Source organism: Chiloscyllium plagiosum, unplaced genomic scaffold, assembly GCF_037043375.1.
Source record: "Chiloscyllium plagiosum isolate Xiang-an unplaced genomic scaffold, Cpla_swu_hap1 HiC_scaffold_36, whole genome shotgun sequence".
Lineage (NCBI taxonomy): Eukaryota > Metazoa > Chordata > Chondrichthyes > Orectolobiformes > Hemiscylliidae > Chiloscyllium > Chiloscyllium plagiosum.
This window is the reverse complement of record NW_028270174.1, coordinates 19091807-19109514: the sequence shown is the minus strand read 5'-3', so window position 1 is coordinate 19109514 and position 17708 is coordinate 19091807. Positions and strand designations below refer to the sequence as shown.

The window sequence follows — 17708 nt, the reverse complement described above, 5'->3', positions numbered from 1 at the left end:
CATGACAGATGTTGGAAAGTAAATTCAATTTTTAAAAATCTGAAACTAAGAGTCTAATAATGACTGTTATCAATTGTTGAACAACTATCCTTTAGATAAAGAAGCTGGCATCCTTATCTGGACCGGCTTACACATGACTCCAGATACACAGCTTTGTGGTTGACCATTAACTGTCCTCTAGTCATCAATGCTCACATCGGTTAATGGATTAGAAAATAAAATGGCCCTAGTCTTAAATAGGATGTAGGTAATAGCAGGGTACAAGCTACGTCAGGAATTGAGTCAATGTAACTGAGACTGAAGGAGATCCCGATGTTAAGTCTTATCTTTCAAAGTCTGAAACTGTTCTCACTGGCAGAGTACTTAATGTAGTCCTCAGCCTTTTAAACACTTACACTGTCACTGGTCCATAGCTTCCCCAAACTTTATTAATCTAGTCCCTGGACGAGCTGAGCTTTTACCTACTGATAATTGGTAGCCTTGAATCATTTTCATGAGTCTAGATTAGAATGGTGCTGGAAAAGCACAGCAGGTCAGGCAGCACCCGAAAAGCAGGAAAATCGACATTTTGGGCAAACGCCCTTCATGAAGGGATTTTACCCGAAATGTCGATTTTCCTGCACCTCAGATGCTGCCTGACCTGCTATGCTCTTGGTCCTCGGACGCTGCTTGACCTGCTGTGATTTTCCAGCACTACACACTCAACTCTGATCTCCAGCATCTACAGTCCTCACTTTCTCCTACTTGACCATGATGTGCTTGCTATTGTCAAAGATACCTCTATGTCTTAATAAAACTACCCGGCACAAGTTGCACATATAGTGAAAGAGAAATAATGATATTATTTGAATGTACAACTAATTTTCAGGGAAAATACCATTTACAGGGATCCATTAAAGTTTTAAAGCACAGGAGGGGGAACCTTAGGAGTGAAAAGCCTAGATTGGCTAGTTTAAAAAAAAATCATTGAGACTGTGAAACAATTTACTGAAGAGATAAGTAAAAGTATTTAGCTGTAAAAAAAATCTAATTGAGAAATGATTGAGGGGGAACATGGGAAAGTGGAAGAATCAACCAGATAACCTCTCAAGCCTGCTCTTCCGCCAGATACAATTATGATTCTATTTGACTATATTCTCTCATCCATTCCCAGTACCCTTTAGTCCATGGGAGTTCAAAAATCAATTTTAGGCTTAATTATACCCGATGATGGAGCATCAACAACTGTGCTCGCAAATTCCAAAGAAATGCAACTTTGTGAAGCTTTTTCTCCTCAAATAAATCCTAAACAATTGATCATTTTGAAATGGTGTCCATTTTCTAGATTCCCAAGTCGAAGGGAAGCAACCTCCCAATGTCTATCCGGTCAATCCCTTCAGAATCTGAATTCTTCAAAATGATCGTTCCCCCATCCTTCAAAATACCAGGCCCAATTTACTCAGCCACTAATTATATGATGACTCTGTCATCCAGGAACCAATATATTGAACTTTCTCCATTGTACTCCAAAGTAGGTTTTCTTGACATCAACTGTTCCTCTGCACTATGGACATGTTCCTCCTCTTTATATCTATCTCACTATGACAGCCTAAAGGATCTCCAATCCTTCATTTCTTCCACCACCTTCCCCTGCTGGCTGAGCTCTTTTTTACTTTAAACAATTTCACATAACTTGTCTCAATCTGTCCAAGTAAAACGTATGGTTATGGGTAACCATATGGGCCCTAGTTGTGCCCATTTTTGAGAGCACGAGGAACATTCCTGGTTCCATCCCTTTGACAGCCTTCAGCAAATTTTGATATATCAATTGCAATATTGGTACTGCTTCCTGTATTTCTTTTGAACTGGAAAAATTAATCAATTTTGCTTCTAATTCTTTCATCTTCATCTGATCTATCTCTGGCTCTTTCCCTCCTTGACTTCTCTATTTCGACTGCCAGGAAAAGGCAGTCTGCTATTATTCATTATAAGCCCACCAGCTCCCATAGCTACCACGACTACATTGCCTCAGTCTCCTTTCTGTAAAGGCTCAATTCCATTTTCCCAGTTTCTCCATTTTTGTCACATCTTCCACACAATGTCATTTTTGACAGGTCTTTTTCCTCAGCTGAGGGTCTCCCCAACTATAGTCAATAGGTCCATCAGCTATGTCTAAGTCGTTTCCTGCATCTGCCCTCACCCATTTCCCTCCAAGGGCCATGGAGAGGATTGCCCTTGTCCTGACCTTCCACCTCACTAGCCTTCATATTCTAGGGATCATCCTTTCCAATTCCAAATGTGACTTTTTTAAAAATTCATTTACAGGATGCAGGCATCACTGTCTAGGCCACTATTTATTACTAATCCCTAAAGGCCCAGAGGGTACGTACGGTCAATTACATTGTTTTGGAGGGTGGGTTCAGGTGCATGGAAAATCATGGAAAACCTTCCATCTCAGCAGAGGTTTAGTTTCCAGAATAATTAGTAAAACTGGGAGTATGCAAAGGGTCAAGAATCCAACTTCAGGCACAGCAGATAAGGGGATGACAATGAGAAAGGGGACAGTCAATGCAGGACTGAGTGTTGTACTTAAACTCATGCAGTATATAAAACAAGGGAAATTACTTTATAGCACAGATTGAAATTGGTAGGTATGAATGTTGCAGGTATCACAGTGATAAACTAGCTAGTAACATAAAAGTAGATTGCAATGAATTTACTTAGATATTTAAAATGAGAAACAGTCAAGAGTGGACACTGGACCACTGAAAAATGACGCCAGAGTAGTAGTAAGGGGAACAAAGAGATAGTGGAGGAATTGACAGGTACTTTACATCAGCTTTCACAGTGGAAAACTCCAGAGCATACCAGAACTTCAAGAGTGTCAGGGGGCAGAGATAGGTGTAGTAGATATTACTAAGAAGAAAATGTTGGGAAACTGCAAGGTCTGAAGGTGGATAAATCACCTGGACCAGATGGACTACACCCCAGAATTCTGAAGGATATAGCTGAGGGGATTGTAGAGGCATTAGTGGTGATCTTTCATGAACCACTGGAGTCAGTGAGGATCCCAGAGGACTGGAAAATGGCTAATGTAACACCTCTGTTTTAAGAAGGGAGGGAGGCAGAAGACAGGAAACCATAGGCCGGTTAGCCAGATCCCAGTCATTAGTAACATTTTAGAATCAATTATTAAGGATGAGGCTGTAGAGTACTTGGAAATGTGTAGTAAATTAGGGTTGAGTCAGCATGGCTTCCTCAAAGGGAGGTCATATTTGACAAATCTGTTAGAATTCTTTGAAGAGGTAACAAGCACGTGAGATAATGGGGAGAAAGTTGAAATGATCTATTTGGATTTCCAAAGGCCTTCAACAAAGTGCTGCATAGGAGATTGCTAATTAAGATAAAAACCCCATGGTGTTAGGGGCAAAATACTGGCATGGATAAAGGATTGACTGACTGACTGATAGAGATTAGGGATAAAGGGTTCTTTCTCAGAACAGCAGCCAGTGATTTACAGAGTTCTGCAGGGGGTCAGGTTGGGACCACAACTATTCACATTGTACATTAATGATCCAGACAAACGAATAAGGGCTTTGTGCTAAGTTTGCAGATGACAAAGATAGATGGAGGGACAGGCAGTGTTGAGGAAGCAGTGAGGTCGTAGAAGGACTTAGATAGGCTCGCAGATTGGGCAAAAAAGTGCAAGGTTATTCACTTTTGTAGGAAGAATACAGGCATAGGCAATTTTCTAAAGGGGGAAAGGCTTTGGAAACCTGACACACAAAGGGTCTTGGGAATCCTATTTCAGGATTCTCAAATGAGTACAGTGAAAATTGTACAAATCACTGCTTCTGGCACAATCTTAGCTACAAAGGTCCCCCAGTATAGCTTCTTCAATTACTATTCTTAGAGAAATAGCGAAGTAAAAAGTCCAGCATTGAAAATTTTATGAATAAATTATAAAATGGAAAAAAGAAAAAATCTCAACTGTCTCCCAACTGAATCTATGCTGGGACCTAGCCTCAAATCCACACCAGGCCTGGACTCTTAAGGTTAACTTGCAGATTCAGTTGGCAGTTAGGAAGGCAAATACAATGTTGACATTCATTTTAAAGTAAATGCAAGAGCTAGATTTACTGCTGAGGCTGTATAAGGATCTGGTCAGACCACATTCAGAATATTGAGAGCAGTTCTGGGCCCCATATCTAAAGGAGGATGTGCTGACATTGGAGGAGGTTTATAAGAATGATCCCAGGGATGAAGGACTTGTCATTTGAGGAGCAGTTGGGGACTGTGGGTCTATATTCAATTGAGTTTAAAAGGATGAGGGGGGGGAATCTGATTAAAATTTACAGAATAATCAATTCTGGATAGAATGGATGTGGTGAAAACATTTCCATCAGGAGAGACTAGGACGAAGGCACAGCCTCAGAGTGACGGAATGACCTTTTAGAATGAAGATGAGGAGGAATTTCTTCAGCCACAGGGTGGTTAATCTGTGGAACTCATTAGGGGTGTGGAGACCAAGTATTTGAGTGTATTTAAGTTAGATAGATTGGATCATGATTAGTAAGGGGATTAAGGCATATAGAAGTTAGTATAATGAAGGGTATGTAGGTTAATTTGATCTTAAGAGTAGGATAAAAGGCCAGCACAACATTGAGGGCTAAACAGCCTGTACTGTACAGTTCTATGTTCTAAGGTTTACGAGTAAAAGGCAGGAGAATGGGGTTGAAAAACATATCAGCCACAATCACATAGCAAATCACATGGGCTGAATGGCCTAATTCAGCTCCTATATCTTATGTATCTGGAGTCACATGTAACGTAGGCCAGATAAGGATGGCAGTTTCTTTCCCTAAAAGACATTGGAAAACCAATTTGTTTTCCCTACAAATCACAATAGTCATCATTTGACTCTTACTTCCAAATTTTTGAGTTCAAATTCTACCATGGGAGGTTTTGAATCCAGGTACCCATACTACTACTTGGTTCACTGCATTATTAGTTTAACGATAATGCCACAAGGCCATCACCTCCCCTCATTTGTTAGCATTTCAAAGGCACCCAGGCCTACTGCACCATCAACCCAAACACCTCATTTCCCAACCCTTCCACAGCGCTTTCCCATTCATGTGCTCCTTTACCACCTGCCACCTCACAATTCCCTTGCTCCAAACACTCTTTCCAAGTGAAGTAGCGATTTATATGCATTTTCTTCAATCTAGTTGACAGCATTATAACACCCTGATCTCTTGCTCATACTTCTGTCCTAGGCTTATTGCAGAAATCCAAGCTAGCTAATTTCCAATTAGGCATTTCGCAACTATTTGAACACAAGATGGACTTAAAAAGCATCTTCAGACCACAAACTCTCCTCCACATTGTTATATACCAATTCCTCCCATGCCCCCCTAACCCTGCAGCACACCTGCAAAAGTGTCTCCAAGTGTTTTGGTTTCAGACAGAACTCATAGGTTTTCAGTTATTAGCACAGACTTTGAGTCTGCTCTTGTTCTTCTCCATTTTCTTCATCTTTTTGTAGTATGATACCTCTGAACTCCAATCACCCTTAAACATTGTGACCTGCCCTTTGTTCCGCTTCATCTTCCTCACTTTTTAAACAGAATAAAATCGATAATTTTGTCACTCCTCTTCTGAAGAGTCACAGGACTTGAAACATTAACTCAGTTTCTCTTTCCATAGATGCTCCAGATCTGCTGACTTTCTCAAGCCTCTGCAGTATTTTTATTTTTGTATTCTTCTTGGATGTACAAAACCGTACACTGTATTTACGAATTATTTCACTGAAGTCTGATGTAATTGTAGCAAGGCTGAGCTCTGGTACACAAGCCCACTCACAATCAAGAATAACAAGCTATTTACCTGCTTAATTAGCTGCTGAACCTGCATGCTAATTTTCTGCATTCCTTGAACACCCATGTCTCTCTGAACATCAACATTTAAAATATCCCATTTTTCTATTCTCATTACAGAAGTTAATTTCATACTTCCCACAGTGTACTCCTCTGAATTGCTAATTTACTTATATACCACTGCATCTCTTTGCAGCCTCCTCCAGGCTAATGCTCCGAATTACCTTTCCATCAGCAGACCTGAATATTTTACTCTTGGTCCTTTTGAAGGTGGTGTCCAATTAACAGCAATTGATGGGAAAGACGTTTATTTGGCTCAATGGATAATTCGTCATGACTGGAAGAGTCAAATATTGTCCCGCAGACCATTGTGCAACTTGTATATTAGTTTGTCACGCAAAATCATTTACTGTAGTCACGATCACATAACTGAAATTGTGGATCCTCATGATCAATCTGAACTATTCTCCTATCCACCATAAACTGAACCAGACTGTGACAATGAGTTGAGTTGCCAATCCAATAACCTCATCACCAGAAAGACCATCACTGCACTTGCACCCATCTCCAGCTGAAACACCCATCTATGATTTTTTTGGGCCGCAAGCTCAAATTTTTTTAAAGCTTTTCTAACCAGTTTCCTCATTTCTATACTTAAGCCCATCCAAAATTCAGCTGTCATAGCTTCATTCACAAGAAGTCCCAATCACCCAAAACTCCTAAGGTCACTAATCAACACTGGCTTTGAGTCCAAAAATGCCTTAAGTTCAAAATATTCATTCCAGACATCAAACTTCCCTATAGTTCTATTACTGCCTATCGTTATATCCTCTTGTAGCCCTCAAATGTGATGTCTTGCACATCCTCAGTTTACACCACCCCCACCACTCACAATTGGCAGCTGTCACTTCAGTTGCCTAGCCCTAAACCTAAATCCCAATTTCTTCTCTGTACTTTAAGACAGCTATTGAAACCTACTTTTTCGACAAATGCTTTGGTCATCAGTCTAATATTGTGGCTCCATGGCAATTTTTGTTAGGTAATGTCTTTAAAATGCCTTGGAATGTTTCATTGCTAGTTAAAGATGCTATATAAATGCAAGTTGTTCTTGCCCTCATCATTTCACTTCTTTAACCATGTAGTTCAATATACTATTGTCAACTATTCTTTCAATTTAATTTTCCTTCCTGTGCACATTACTTTGTTAACATGTTAAGGTTCATCTGTCATTGTTCTGCCCCACTTCAAACAATCTTCAATTTATATGTTAATTTCTGATGTAGAAAGAAAACTGGGGATTGGGATTACATCCAAGCATTTAGAAAGCTGTGTGTAGTGAAGTAAAGTGCCTCCTTTACTTAAACTCAAGGGCCTTGATATTAAGCTTCTCTCAATAAGCAGCACAGGGTCATAAGGAGGCGTTTTCACAATGTTTAAATGGGTACAATTTACAAACTCATCATACACAGCCATTACCATTTTAGAAAGGCAAGCTGCATGTCATGCAAGATGCTGGTTTTGGAGCAGGCATGCTTCTTCCAGTCCTTCACAGAATCTTCAGGCCTCCTTTTTGCCAACTATGGCCACTATTTTCCTCCTCATGATCAGTGACCTCCCTCATCTTTAATTGCCAATTTCCCACAATGGCACCCTCTCTAGTCCCAATCTTTCCCTTGCAATAGTCCACCTCCTGAAGCTCTGATCTCCACTTCTCTCCCCAACTTTTATTTGCTGGACAATATCCCCTGGGTTCCTAACTGTACATTCATTCTATTAGTTTTCTTGCTTGCTAACCTGTCAATTTGGTTATCTGCTGGGTGGGAAATGGGCAGCACCTCTACATCCCTGGTATTAGTGAGTTACCCATACCACCTTACAACCTCCCTGCAACATTACAAACATGGGGCCGATAATCCTAAGAAGCTATTCTTTTAAACTGCTATCAATTGTTAAAAGTCACACCCTATCATTTCTGGGAAAGACAAAACACAAACACACAGACAACCAAAGCAGTATTAGTTAGCACTTCGATAAAGGTAGAATTAATACATTGCTCCAGCTGCATGCTACAAATCAATAAGATAAAGAATAGATTTACCCTTTCTTCTAGTTCATTGCATTCTAATCTCAGTCTAGCAATCACATCTCGAGAAAGGAATGCCTTCAAAGCAAGGCAAAAAGTTGAAGGATGTTAAAATTGAATTTCAAACAAGACACAGAAAAGAGGAAAAATGATCAAACAAGTAAAACTGTACATATAGATGATTTAGGGACAAAGCATCCAAACCTTGCTGAAATCAAGGAAAATTAGAGTTATGTGAAAGCTCCCTTTGTCATTATGCACTTCGACAAGAAAGCATCATTGTATCTGCAGTTGTGCTGTTGAAAGGAGAAATACAAGAAGGAAGCTTAGATTATAAATGTATGCTAAACTTGCAAATTAATCTACTGCATAAAGCTCATATACCTATTCACTATTGTCTACATCAAAATCTATTCTTATTTATAATATTACTTTTTTTTTAAATTAAGTAACAGATCTACTGAAACAAAATGTGGATTACTTTGATATTGGGACAAGATACATTACTTCACTGGCTACAGTAATACTGAATTTTGCTACATAATATGAAAACTCAACAGAAGTAAACAACTAAATATGAAAATACATTTGTCAAAGAATTGTTGGGACACCATGACTATTAATCAGACCCAAGATAATCCTCCACAATAAATGCATTCACATTTACTTTTCAATAATTTTCAAACCGATATGTTGAATTACATGGAGGTTACAGGACATAAAAAGGTTGTTAGGCCCCAGGATTGATGTCAATCATTCAAATGAGCACAAACTTTCAATTTATATGTTTACACTGTTCTCATTACTTTATTGTATTTGTATTCACTGGAGTACACAGGAAACACAAATGGTTCCAAAGCCAAATCTTGTGGAAGCCTCTCAACTACTCAAAAACAGCCCTCAACGGCTCATCACTTCCTAACCAGTCTTTCGATCCAATTTGCTCCATTTAAATGTGATACTTTATCAAAGGATCTCTAAAACTCTGCATATTTTACGATACAGTCTGAAAAATGCTTTCGTGGTTTCCACATCAAATCAACAATTCTTGTAGTGCATTACCCTACAACTTTTTAAAAAATAAAAACAATTAGTGTTTTGTCTTAAATCTTTGTTTTATTTTGTTACTTTGTCCTAGACTCTTTCATCACTGGAAACAGATACTTCCTATCTATTTTTCCAAATCATTTTGTGTTTGAGGAGAATCCTAGGTGATCTAGCTATACTCTGCCTCAACATCCTTCCAATACCATGACGCATAGCGTTTAAAGTTTTTAGATACATCATACCATCTCATTTTTTAAGATTCTATGCCTGTAACAATATGTTACCTTTTTAACATTTGTGGACTGAAGTCCATCTGGGAGTTTTTAGTCATTCCACATCTTGCCAATTTCTCTGTGCACCTTCTGTTGGTCTTGAAAATTACTTATTTTGTTGCACCTTTTAATAATTTCAGCAAATCTGGATACCAATCCCTCTAGTCCAATATACAAATCATCAATGCACAAACTATACTCTGGTGGTCCCAAAATCTCATGGGATCCTCTCAATTATTCAGAATCTGCCCTCAGTCTCTAATTTTCTTTTTAAATAGTTTGATTAAACTTGCTCCCCTCCTTCCAATTTTGTGGTACAGAAGATTTCTGAAACTGAGTACACTATGAACTACATTTCTACTATCCACCATGCCTTCTCAGGCATAGAGTCTTCCTTCCTGAAAATAATACAACATGCTTCTAATTACTTTTCTCATTGTCTAGGTACTTAACATTTTCAAAATTTTCATCATGTGAAAGTGAATGGTCTCTAACCATCTAGGGTAGCTGTGGCTTTATCACTGAAAACATGTAGCACCTTAACCAAACAACAGTACTCCAGCACCTAGTCACTTTCAATAACATGATGAAATACAGCTTGTAGGAATTTTGCAATTTCTTACTCCATTTCCCTCAGCAACTTTAAATATACTCCATAAAGTCCTGAATTCATTTCCTTTCAGTATTAATTCATTCAGTATTTATCTACTCTACAGCTGGCCTGTTTAGCTTAGTTAGCTGGCTGGCTGGTTTGTGATGTAGAATGACACCAATTGCTTGATTAAATTCCCACATCAACTGAGGCTACCATGGAGAATTCTCCTTCTCAACCTCTCCCCTCACCTGAGGCGTGGTGATCTTCAAATTAAACCACCATCAGTCATCTTTCTCTAATGACAGAGCAGCCATATGGTCTAGTAAGACTACAGTGACTTTACTCAAAGATATTCTTTGTGAAAAATACAGAGGAGAAAACAAAATTTCACCGTTAAGCAAATAGAGTTGTGAAACATTATGTGATATTGGTTCATAAGTACCCAAAATGTACTTTCTTGACATCCAATGTGCTAAGCTCCTGGAAGTAGGCTGAAGCCAAATAATGGCAACTTGTGACATCATTAAACAAACTAATACATTCAGCAAACTCTCATGCAGCTCAGGCATGAAGAGGAGGGGAAAACCGACAAAAGAATGAAAAGGGACAAGGCAGGAGAAACAAAACAGAACCCATGGAAGCTATTCACTGATGTTTATTTTAAGTTTTCCTACAAAACTGATATTTGCTAACTAATGCAAACTTTATTCTTGAGTTAAGATAAATATACACAACTCTACAAAAAAACTTTGCATTTTTCTGTCTCTCCTTCTTTCCAAGGATCAACAAGACTTGGTGAGATGTTGGAATCTTATTTTCTATTTACTTTATAAACCCTATTTTAGATCCAATCTAACAATGAAATACATTTCTCCTTTGATGCAGACTGCCAGAAATGAGGTAAGCAGTGCTCAATCTGTACTTAGCTTTCACGAGTCTACTGCTTGGCAAAGGCCATAGCGTAACAAAAGATGACCCTTGATGCTTTTGGAGAATGAGATGACAACATCTGAATCCAGGAATTTTATTGACCGTGCAAACTAATAAGGAGATTTGTCCTTGTGCACTCTAAATTTCGGTTTCGTACTTGTTCCCCTGCTTTGTTACTGATCTGCCCTCAACTAATGCCTCGAAGGTACTGTACTCTGGAATGCAGACTCTGCTGCAATGTAGGTTATACTCTTTGCATACGAGCACAGCTTTGTATGTGCAAATTAGATTGTAATTTAAGTACAATGACAACTATACCCAGATAATGTATTATTTCATCAAATGAGAATCATGAAAATTGCCACATTAATCAATTTGGCTCATAAAACCGAAGAAATGCTAACAATACTAATTCCAAATTTCTTTACCTCTCCAGGTTTCCTGCTATATCCTTCCTCTTCAAAGATCTATTTAACTCTCTTGTAAACTACTTGTAATCTGTACATCATTACTTATTTGTGATAAAGCAATCATTCTACAAATAAACCAAAGGGAAGAAATCTTTTAAATGTTCCTCATGGTTCATAATAATATTAATCTACAAAACTGATTTATCAATTTCTGAAATCAATACTCAACTCTCCACACTTTTCGTAAACTTTGAAAACCTCTGAAATCCAAATTTAACTTCCCACTTAAAAAGGTAACCAATTTTGAATCTTATTGCCATAATTTTGATTCTATGTGCCGTTAACCTTCATAGTGGACTTTTATAGCTAAGCAACCTTGCTGTAATAAGATGCACAGAACTGTATGCAGCACACAAAGTATGGCCTAACTAATACCTTTATAGATTTAATAGCTTCCTTTATTTGAAATTTAATGTCCCACACATAAAATCCAGAATATCATTTTCCTTTGTAGCTTTTTCAGTCTGTACCTTTCCACATTTAAAGATTCATGTATTGCTACTCTTCATCACACTCTTTCACTGGATTAAGAATCTTCCCATTTTATGTACCTTTACTAATATAATTTCTGTTGCTCAAAATTAATTCTTCTATTTCTGTGCATTGAATGAGACAGTTCGCAAAATGTCATGTTCAGTTCCACCAACATCGATGGTTTCATCCATCATCTATCTTCCTACTCCAAACCCGTATCTAATTTTATATTAGAAAGTAAACCAGTATCAGCCATTCAATGGGACAAAGTATTCACACCCAAATAACTTTGAAAGAATTTTCTGATCCTTTTTTCTCACTGAGTAAAAGCAGAAAATAAACTACATCGCAAGATCACTCTGTTAAACCAGCATATCATTGGTACAGTTTTAATAGCTTATAGTTTCTGGTATATGACCTGCTAATCCAAGATCTCAGCTCAAGCATCTGTCTGATACTTAAGATATATTTCATCTGAACACTTTGCAAATCTGGGATTCTCAGAACACTGGTTTGTCACATCAGTTTTTAGCCTTGATCCTAATTCTGCCAATGTTTATGCAACTCTGCACTCATCTAATCAGAAAAAACTCTCAACTAACCACTTATTTTTGCTATTTCAGCACTAAATTCATGCTAAATCCAAACTAATTCCTTTATAATCTTCCAACAAAAACTACCAACATTTCTTTCAGTATATCCTTCAGAGCACAAAAAAGCAAAATATTATGAAACTTGCCAATAACCTCTACTTTCAAGTTTGGAACACCATTCATTGCCAGTGTTAAATCCAGATGGCAGTATGAGAAATTGCACTTACTACTTTATAACTGTAACTTTAAAGTATCTTTTCTAATTTAGTTCTTAGATTTTAGGTAACACCAGCTAGCCATATTTATTGTCCATCCCTAAATAGCCTGAAAGGTTTTGGTGGGACACCTTGAACAGCTGCAGTTCTTGAAAATTGAGGGTTTACCTAGATAGTGTTAAAACAGGTATCAAATGTCATCCATTTAAAAAATTAACTGTGGAACAAAGTCAAATTTGACAATTAATTGAATGATGCGAGTGTACCTGCATGTCGAGTTCATGGCATCTTTGCGAAATTTCCTCCTTGGCAGCCAACGCTTCATTTAGCTCTTCAGTAGTTTTCTTCAACTAATGAAGAATACAAAAGAAAAGTCGCCTTGTTTAATTACCATGTTACAGAGATTGATAGCTCATGCATGCGGATGATTTTTTTTATGTCTAAAAATATCATAAACCTCCCGCTTATAACTTTGTCATACACAAGTTTCCAACTTTTTAGCCTTAACCTTGTTGCAGAATTGGAAAGTTTCTGACATAGAGGAAACTATTCAGCCCACTATAACCTTACCAGTTGAAACAGAGTTACCCAATTTAATCCCAACTTTCAACTCTTGTGCATATCTAAATCAATTTTTTTATAATACATTGAGGAAGCCAGTTCTACATCCCCAGCACTCTCTGGGTGCAAAGAAAATATTCAACTATGGCACCATGAGTACATTCTTCTGCCAATAGTGACCAAAAGTGTGCTTATGATGGGGTTTGCTGCAAAACACACTCAACGGGTGTTGAATTGACTACTTATTTGACTAGGCTCCTACCTGGCGATCAAGATCCAGATAAGCATCGTTCCCAACTGATGCTGGAGTTTCTTTACTCATAAGCTGCAAAAACAGACCAAATTAATCTGTATTACGTTGATCAATCAAGTGCAGGTGGAAAAAGGAAGCCCGAAATAGCAGGCATAGACATGCTATTAAATTAGAAAATGAACATAAAACAAGAAAACACAAACAGAAAACTCAAGTCACTACGAAACAAAGAAATTAATATTCGCGATCAAACACTTCTCTGTTCCACCATATTACTGGGTAACATTTGAACAAGACAGCTTGAAAAGTATAACTGGTTTAAAAATATCAATATTGTTTGCTTTATTATTTTTAAAAATGGCCAAGAGACAATACATTGACAATGCACTTATTACAAACTGCTGTTTTCGCAACATGCAAAAATCACATCATAGCTTGAAGTAATTTTTGTGTGTTATTGCTATAGTGGGGAAACGTGGCAGCTAATTTACACAAGGAAAATTTCCAAAACAGCCGTGACAAATTACAAGCTAAGGTTTTATTTCAAAGAGATATTGACTAAAGAATAAGTATTTCCCAGAATAGGGACAGATAATATTCTCCAGTCATAGGGATGATTCTTCCATATCCCTCCAAACCCTTCCTAATCATTTGATTTCTTTGTCTTACGAAAACTTACTTTGCAAATTATAAGTTTTACTTAAATAAAAACAATGATGCTTCTTTTTAAACATGGTTCGTTGATTAACCAAAATGTGCAATATTTTCACTAAGATTAACCATTATGAATCTGTATAGATTGTATTTTCTCTTATTTAAATATTTATAGTTAGTTCTCAACACAAATGTTAACAACTTTTGTTTCTATGATAGGTTTTTTGAAGGGGGTGGCAATGATGGCAGTGTAAAACAAGCAAGATAATGTCAAAGAATATTATTGACAATTAGGATTGAACTTTCTTAGTCACAGCCTATCAAATCAATATTTAAAGTGCATCTTCTGGTGTATGAGCACAAACAGGCGTCAGCCTTTGGGTAAAGATTTAATTAAATAATACAACGTATTTAAATTCAACTGCTCAGAAAAGAACAAATTTTGCGAATTCATGATTTGATTTACAGAGGGAAAATAAAGCCAATTACAGCTTTTTTTTTAATAATTAAAAGAGCAGCTGCCAGCATTATGTTATAGAAACCCACTAATTTAATTCAATATCTTTTTAATTTTATTCCAGGGATGTGGGCATCACTGGCTAAGCCAGCACTTATTGTCCATCCCTAAGTGCCCAGAAGGCAATTAAGAATCAACTTTCTCCTGCTGGTCTGCAGTCACATGTAGACTAGACCATGTAGGGAGAGCAGTCTCCTTCTCGAAAGGAAATTAGTGAACTAGGTAGCCTTTTTCCAGCAAACAATGGTTTCATGGTCATTAAATCCTTAATTCTAGATTTTTATTGAATCAAGTTCCATCAGGATTCGAATCTGGGTTGCCAGAACATTACCTGGGTCTCTCGATTAATAGTCAGATGATTATACTACTCGACAGTTGCTTCCCTTACTATTTGATAAGTAGCAATACAGTTGGGAAAAAAAAACTGTGGAGCTTGGCAAAATGAAGTACCCAATGGTAACTTAGAAGCAAGGAATATGCACATTCAACCTACCTCTTGAATGGCTGCCATGACAACATGCTGAACAGACTCTTCCATCATCATGATAGTTTGTATTTGTTCTGAAAAATAAATTAAGGTGAGATGTTACTACTTATCTGGAGTACAAATAAGGAAGCATTTTACAATATGCGTAAAGACCAGGAATTGGAGTTTCGTAGAAGGGGTTAGATCTCGATCATGCAAAGACCTTTTGAAACGTATTGAAGAAACAATTCATCCATGAAAAGAGAAGTATGCTTTTTGAATTTTTTTAATGATTTTAAATGAGGAATCAGTAACTTTCAATGATAAATAATACTTTCGTGACAAAAAATGACAGCAGTACATAACCTATTTTTCAGCTTTACCTGTGTAGACTACCTACTACAAACATTGACACAACTCTTATAAGATAATCAGGATTCTCTTTTGCTCTACCATGCAGAAATTAATGACATCAAGGATCTCAAGAAGTCACTGCTCTCTAGATTAAAAACCTATGTGCTAGGTTGAATCTCAAAAGTTGTACTTAGCCTGTCAAAGGTACGCTAATTAGTATAAATATTAGACAGAATGAGTAGAAATATGACATTTTCAATTTGGTCATCTGTCACTAGTGAGGCTCCAGATGGATTAAGACCTGGGTCTCAGCTTAATATTAATGACTTAGATAAGAAGACTGCGTATAACATATCCAAGTTTGCTAAGAAGTGGCAAAGTAAATTTGAGGATTATGCAAAAGGATAGATAGATTGGATATGTGGACAAGAACATGACAGATGGAATAAAATGTGTTAAAGTGCAAAATTATCTACATTAGTAGGAAAAATTAAAGAGATGAATACAGACATGCATGGTCCTGAACACAAATCACTGAAAGGTAACATGAGTGGACAAACAAGTGATTAGGAGGGCAAATGGTATGCTTGTCTTAATCAACAACAATTTGGAATATAACAGTAAAGAGGTGTATGTGTGCTTTTTCTCTCCCTACGTAAGAAAGCATATATAAAGAGAGTGCAAAGGTTCACTGAATAAAGTCCTGCGACAAAGAAAGTGTCCTATGAAGAAAGATGGACAAGACATGGGTTACATCTCCTGCCATTCAGGAAAATGAGACTTAATCCAAGTAAAGCACAAAATTATTCATGGACAAATCAGGGTAAATGATGAGAAAATCTTTCCCCTGGCTGGGAAGTCTAGAACATGTGTCACAGGCTCAGAATAAGGAGTCAACTATTTAGGACTGAAATGAAGAGAAACATTTTTACTTAACGGGTTGTGAACCTTTAGGATTTTCTACCATAGAGAATTTGTGGATGGTCCATCATTGAAGATATTCAAGATGAGGTAGAGAGGTTTTTCAATACTGAGACCTGAAGGGAATGAAAATAACGCAGTATGGTGGAAATGTGGTAGATGAATTGTGATCTTACAAATGACACAAGAGTTTCAAAGAAATCAATCACATCCTCCTCCTGTACTTCATATATTATGTTCCATAATTTGTTCTATTATTTACATACTTAGAAAATCTTGAATTATTTTCTATTGTGTTGCCTTAATAACATCTGTTACATTTTGGTTTCTTTGCCATATCCCATTTAATACATATATACATACAGTAGCTTTATATTTTCCATCAGTTGCCCTGGATGTCTTAACTAACATAAACAATATATATGTCAAAAATTGCTTAAAGAACTAACTTGAATGTTATAGCACACAGCAAGTCTGCAAGATATCCCAAAGCACCTCACAGCAAGAAGTACTTGTTGATTGTCACTGTACATAACCACAATGACTTCTTTGCATACAGAAAAGTCTCGCAAACAGGCTATCACAGTGAGATCTATCTAGTTCACCTTGTTTTTGCTCACAGTTGACAGCGCAGCCAAGAATGAGCTGTAGCATTCGTCCAAGTTCTGCTGCATCTGAGTGTTCTCCTATCATATTAACATCTGGCAAAGGAAAGTCAGTAATCTGTTGTCCCAGGACCTGTAAAACAGATTAAATTAAAAGTTAGCACTGTCATTTATACCAAATGAATGGATGTAATATACCTTGGGCTGCAACAATCAAACATATTCCTGAGAATATGATTCATGTTAATACAGCTCCAGTTTTGCATGTATAATTGTTTACCTTGGAGAGATTACTCTAGAGAGAGATTCTACAGGAACTCGGGGTCATTGCGGAATAGTGATAGTATCCCTAACCGTGAACCACGAAGTCTGACACTTCTGCTCCAGAGGTGCGTAATAACATCTCTGAACAGGTTTATTTGGAAGTACTAGCTTTCAGAGCGCTGCTCCTTCATCAGGTAACTAGTGGGGCATGGTTATAAGACACAGAATTTACAGCAAAAGATCATAGTGTCATGCATGCAACTGATACGATATATTGACCAAACCTAGATTGCTGTTGTCTTTCATCTTTTAGAATGGGCTGCAGGTTTCAATTCATTAACATGTAAATCCCTGAACTTCTTTCAAATCACATTCCCAAGAAAACTTAAGGTTTTAAAACAAAAGGTGACATCTCAGCTCAAACAATGCATTAAAGATGTGAGGTTAGTGTCTATCTGTACTCTAATCTTGAATCAGACTGGTTCTATTTCCAAAGTAGGAATTTATAAAATGTCACATCAATTGACGGCAAATTGTATTTGCAGATACATTCTATTTTGCTGAAAAAGCACACAA

General features: G+C 37.3%; 1 protein-coding gene across 5 annotated transcripts in view; it reads right to left on the bottom strand.

Annotated features, from left to right (window-relative positions):
• The window catches only part of hook3 (hook microtubule-tethering protein 3), an 80390-nt gene that overhangs the window by 48594 nt on the left and 14088 nt on the right, over positions 1-17708 (bottom strand). For 4 of the 5 annotated variants that reach the window (XM_043674255.2, XM_087980017.1, XM_087980016.1 and 1 more), the window contains exons 5-9: positions 16869-17001; positions 15016-15083; positions 13361-13423; positions 12804-12887; positions 7957-8019 (exon numbers count right to left, since the gene is read on the bottom strand). In XM_043674255.2, coding sequence (XP_043530190.1) covers positions 7957-8019; positions 12804-12887; positions 13361-13423; positions 15016-15083; positions 16869-17001 — 411 coding nt within the window. The remainder of the gene's footprint in view (positions 1-7956; positions 8020-12803; positions 12888-13360; positions 13424-15015; positions 15084-16868; positions 17002-17708) is intronic. The other variant, XM_043674257.2, reaches the window with a different exon arrangement.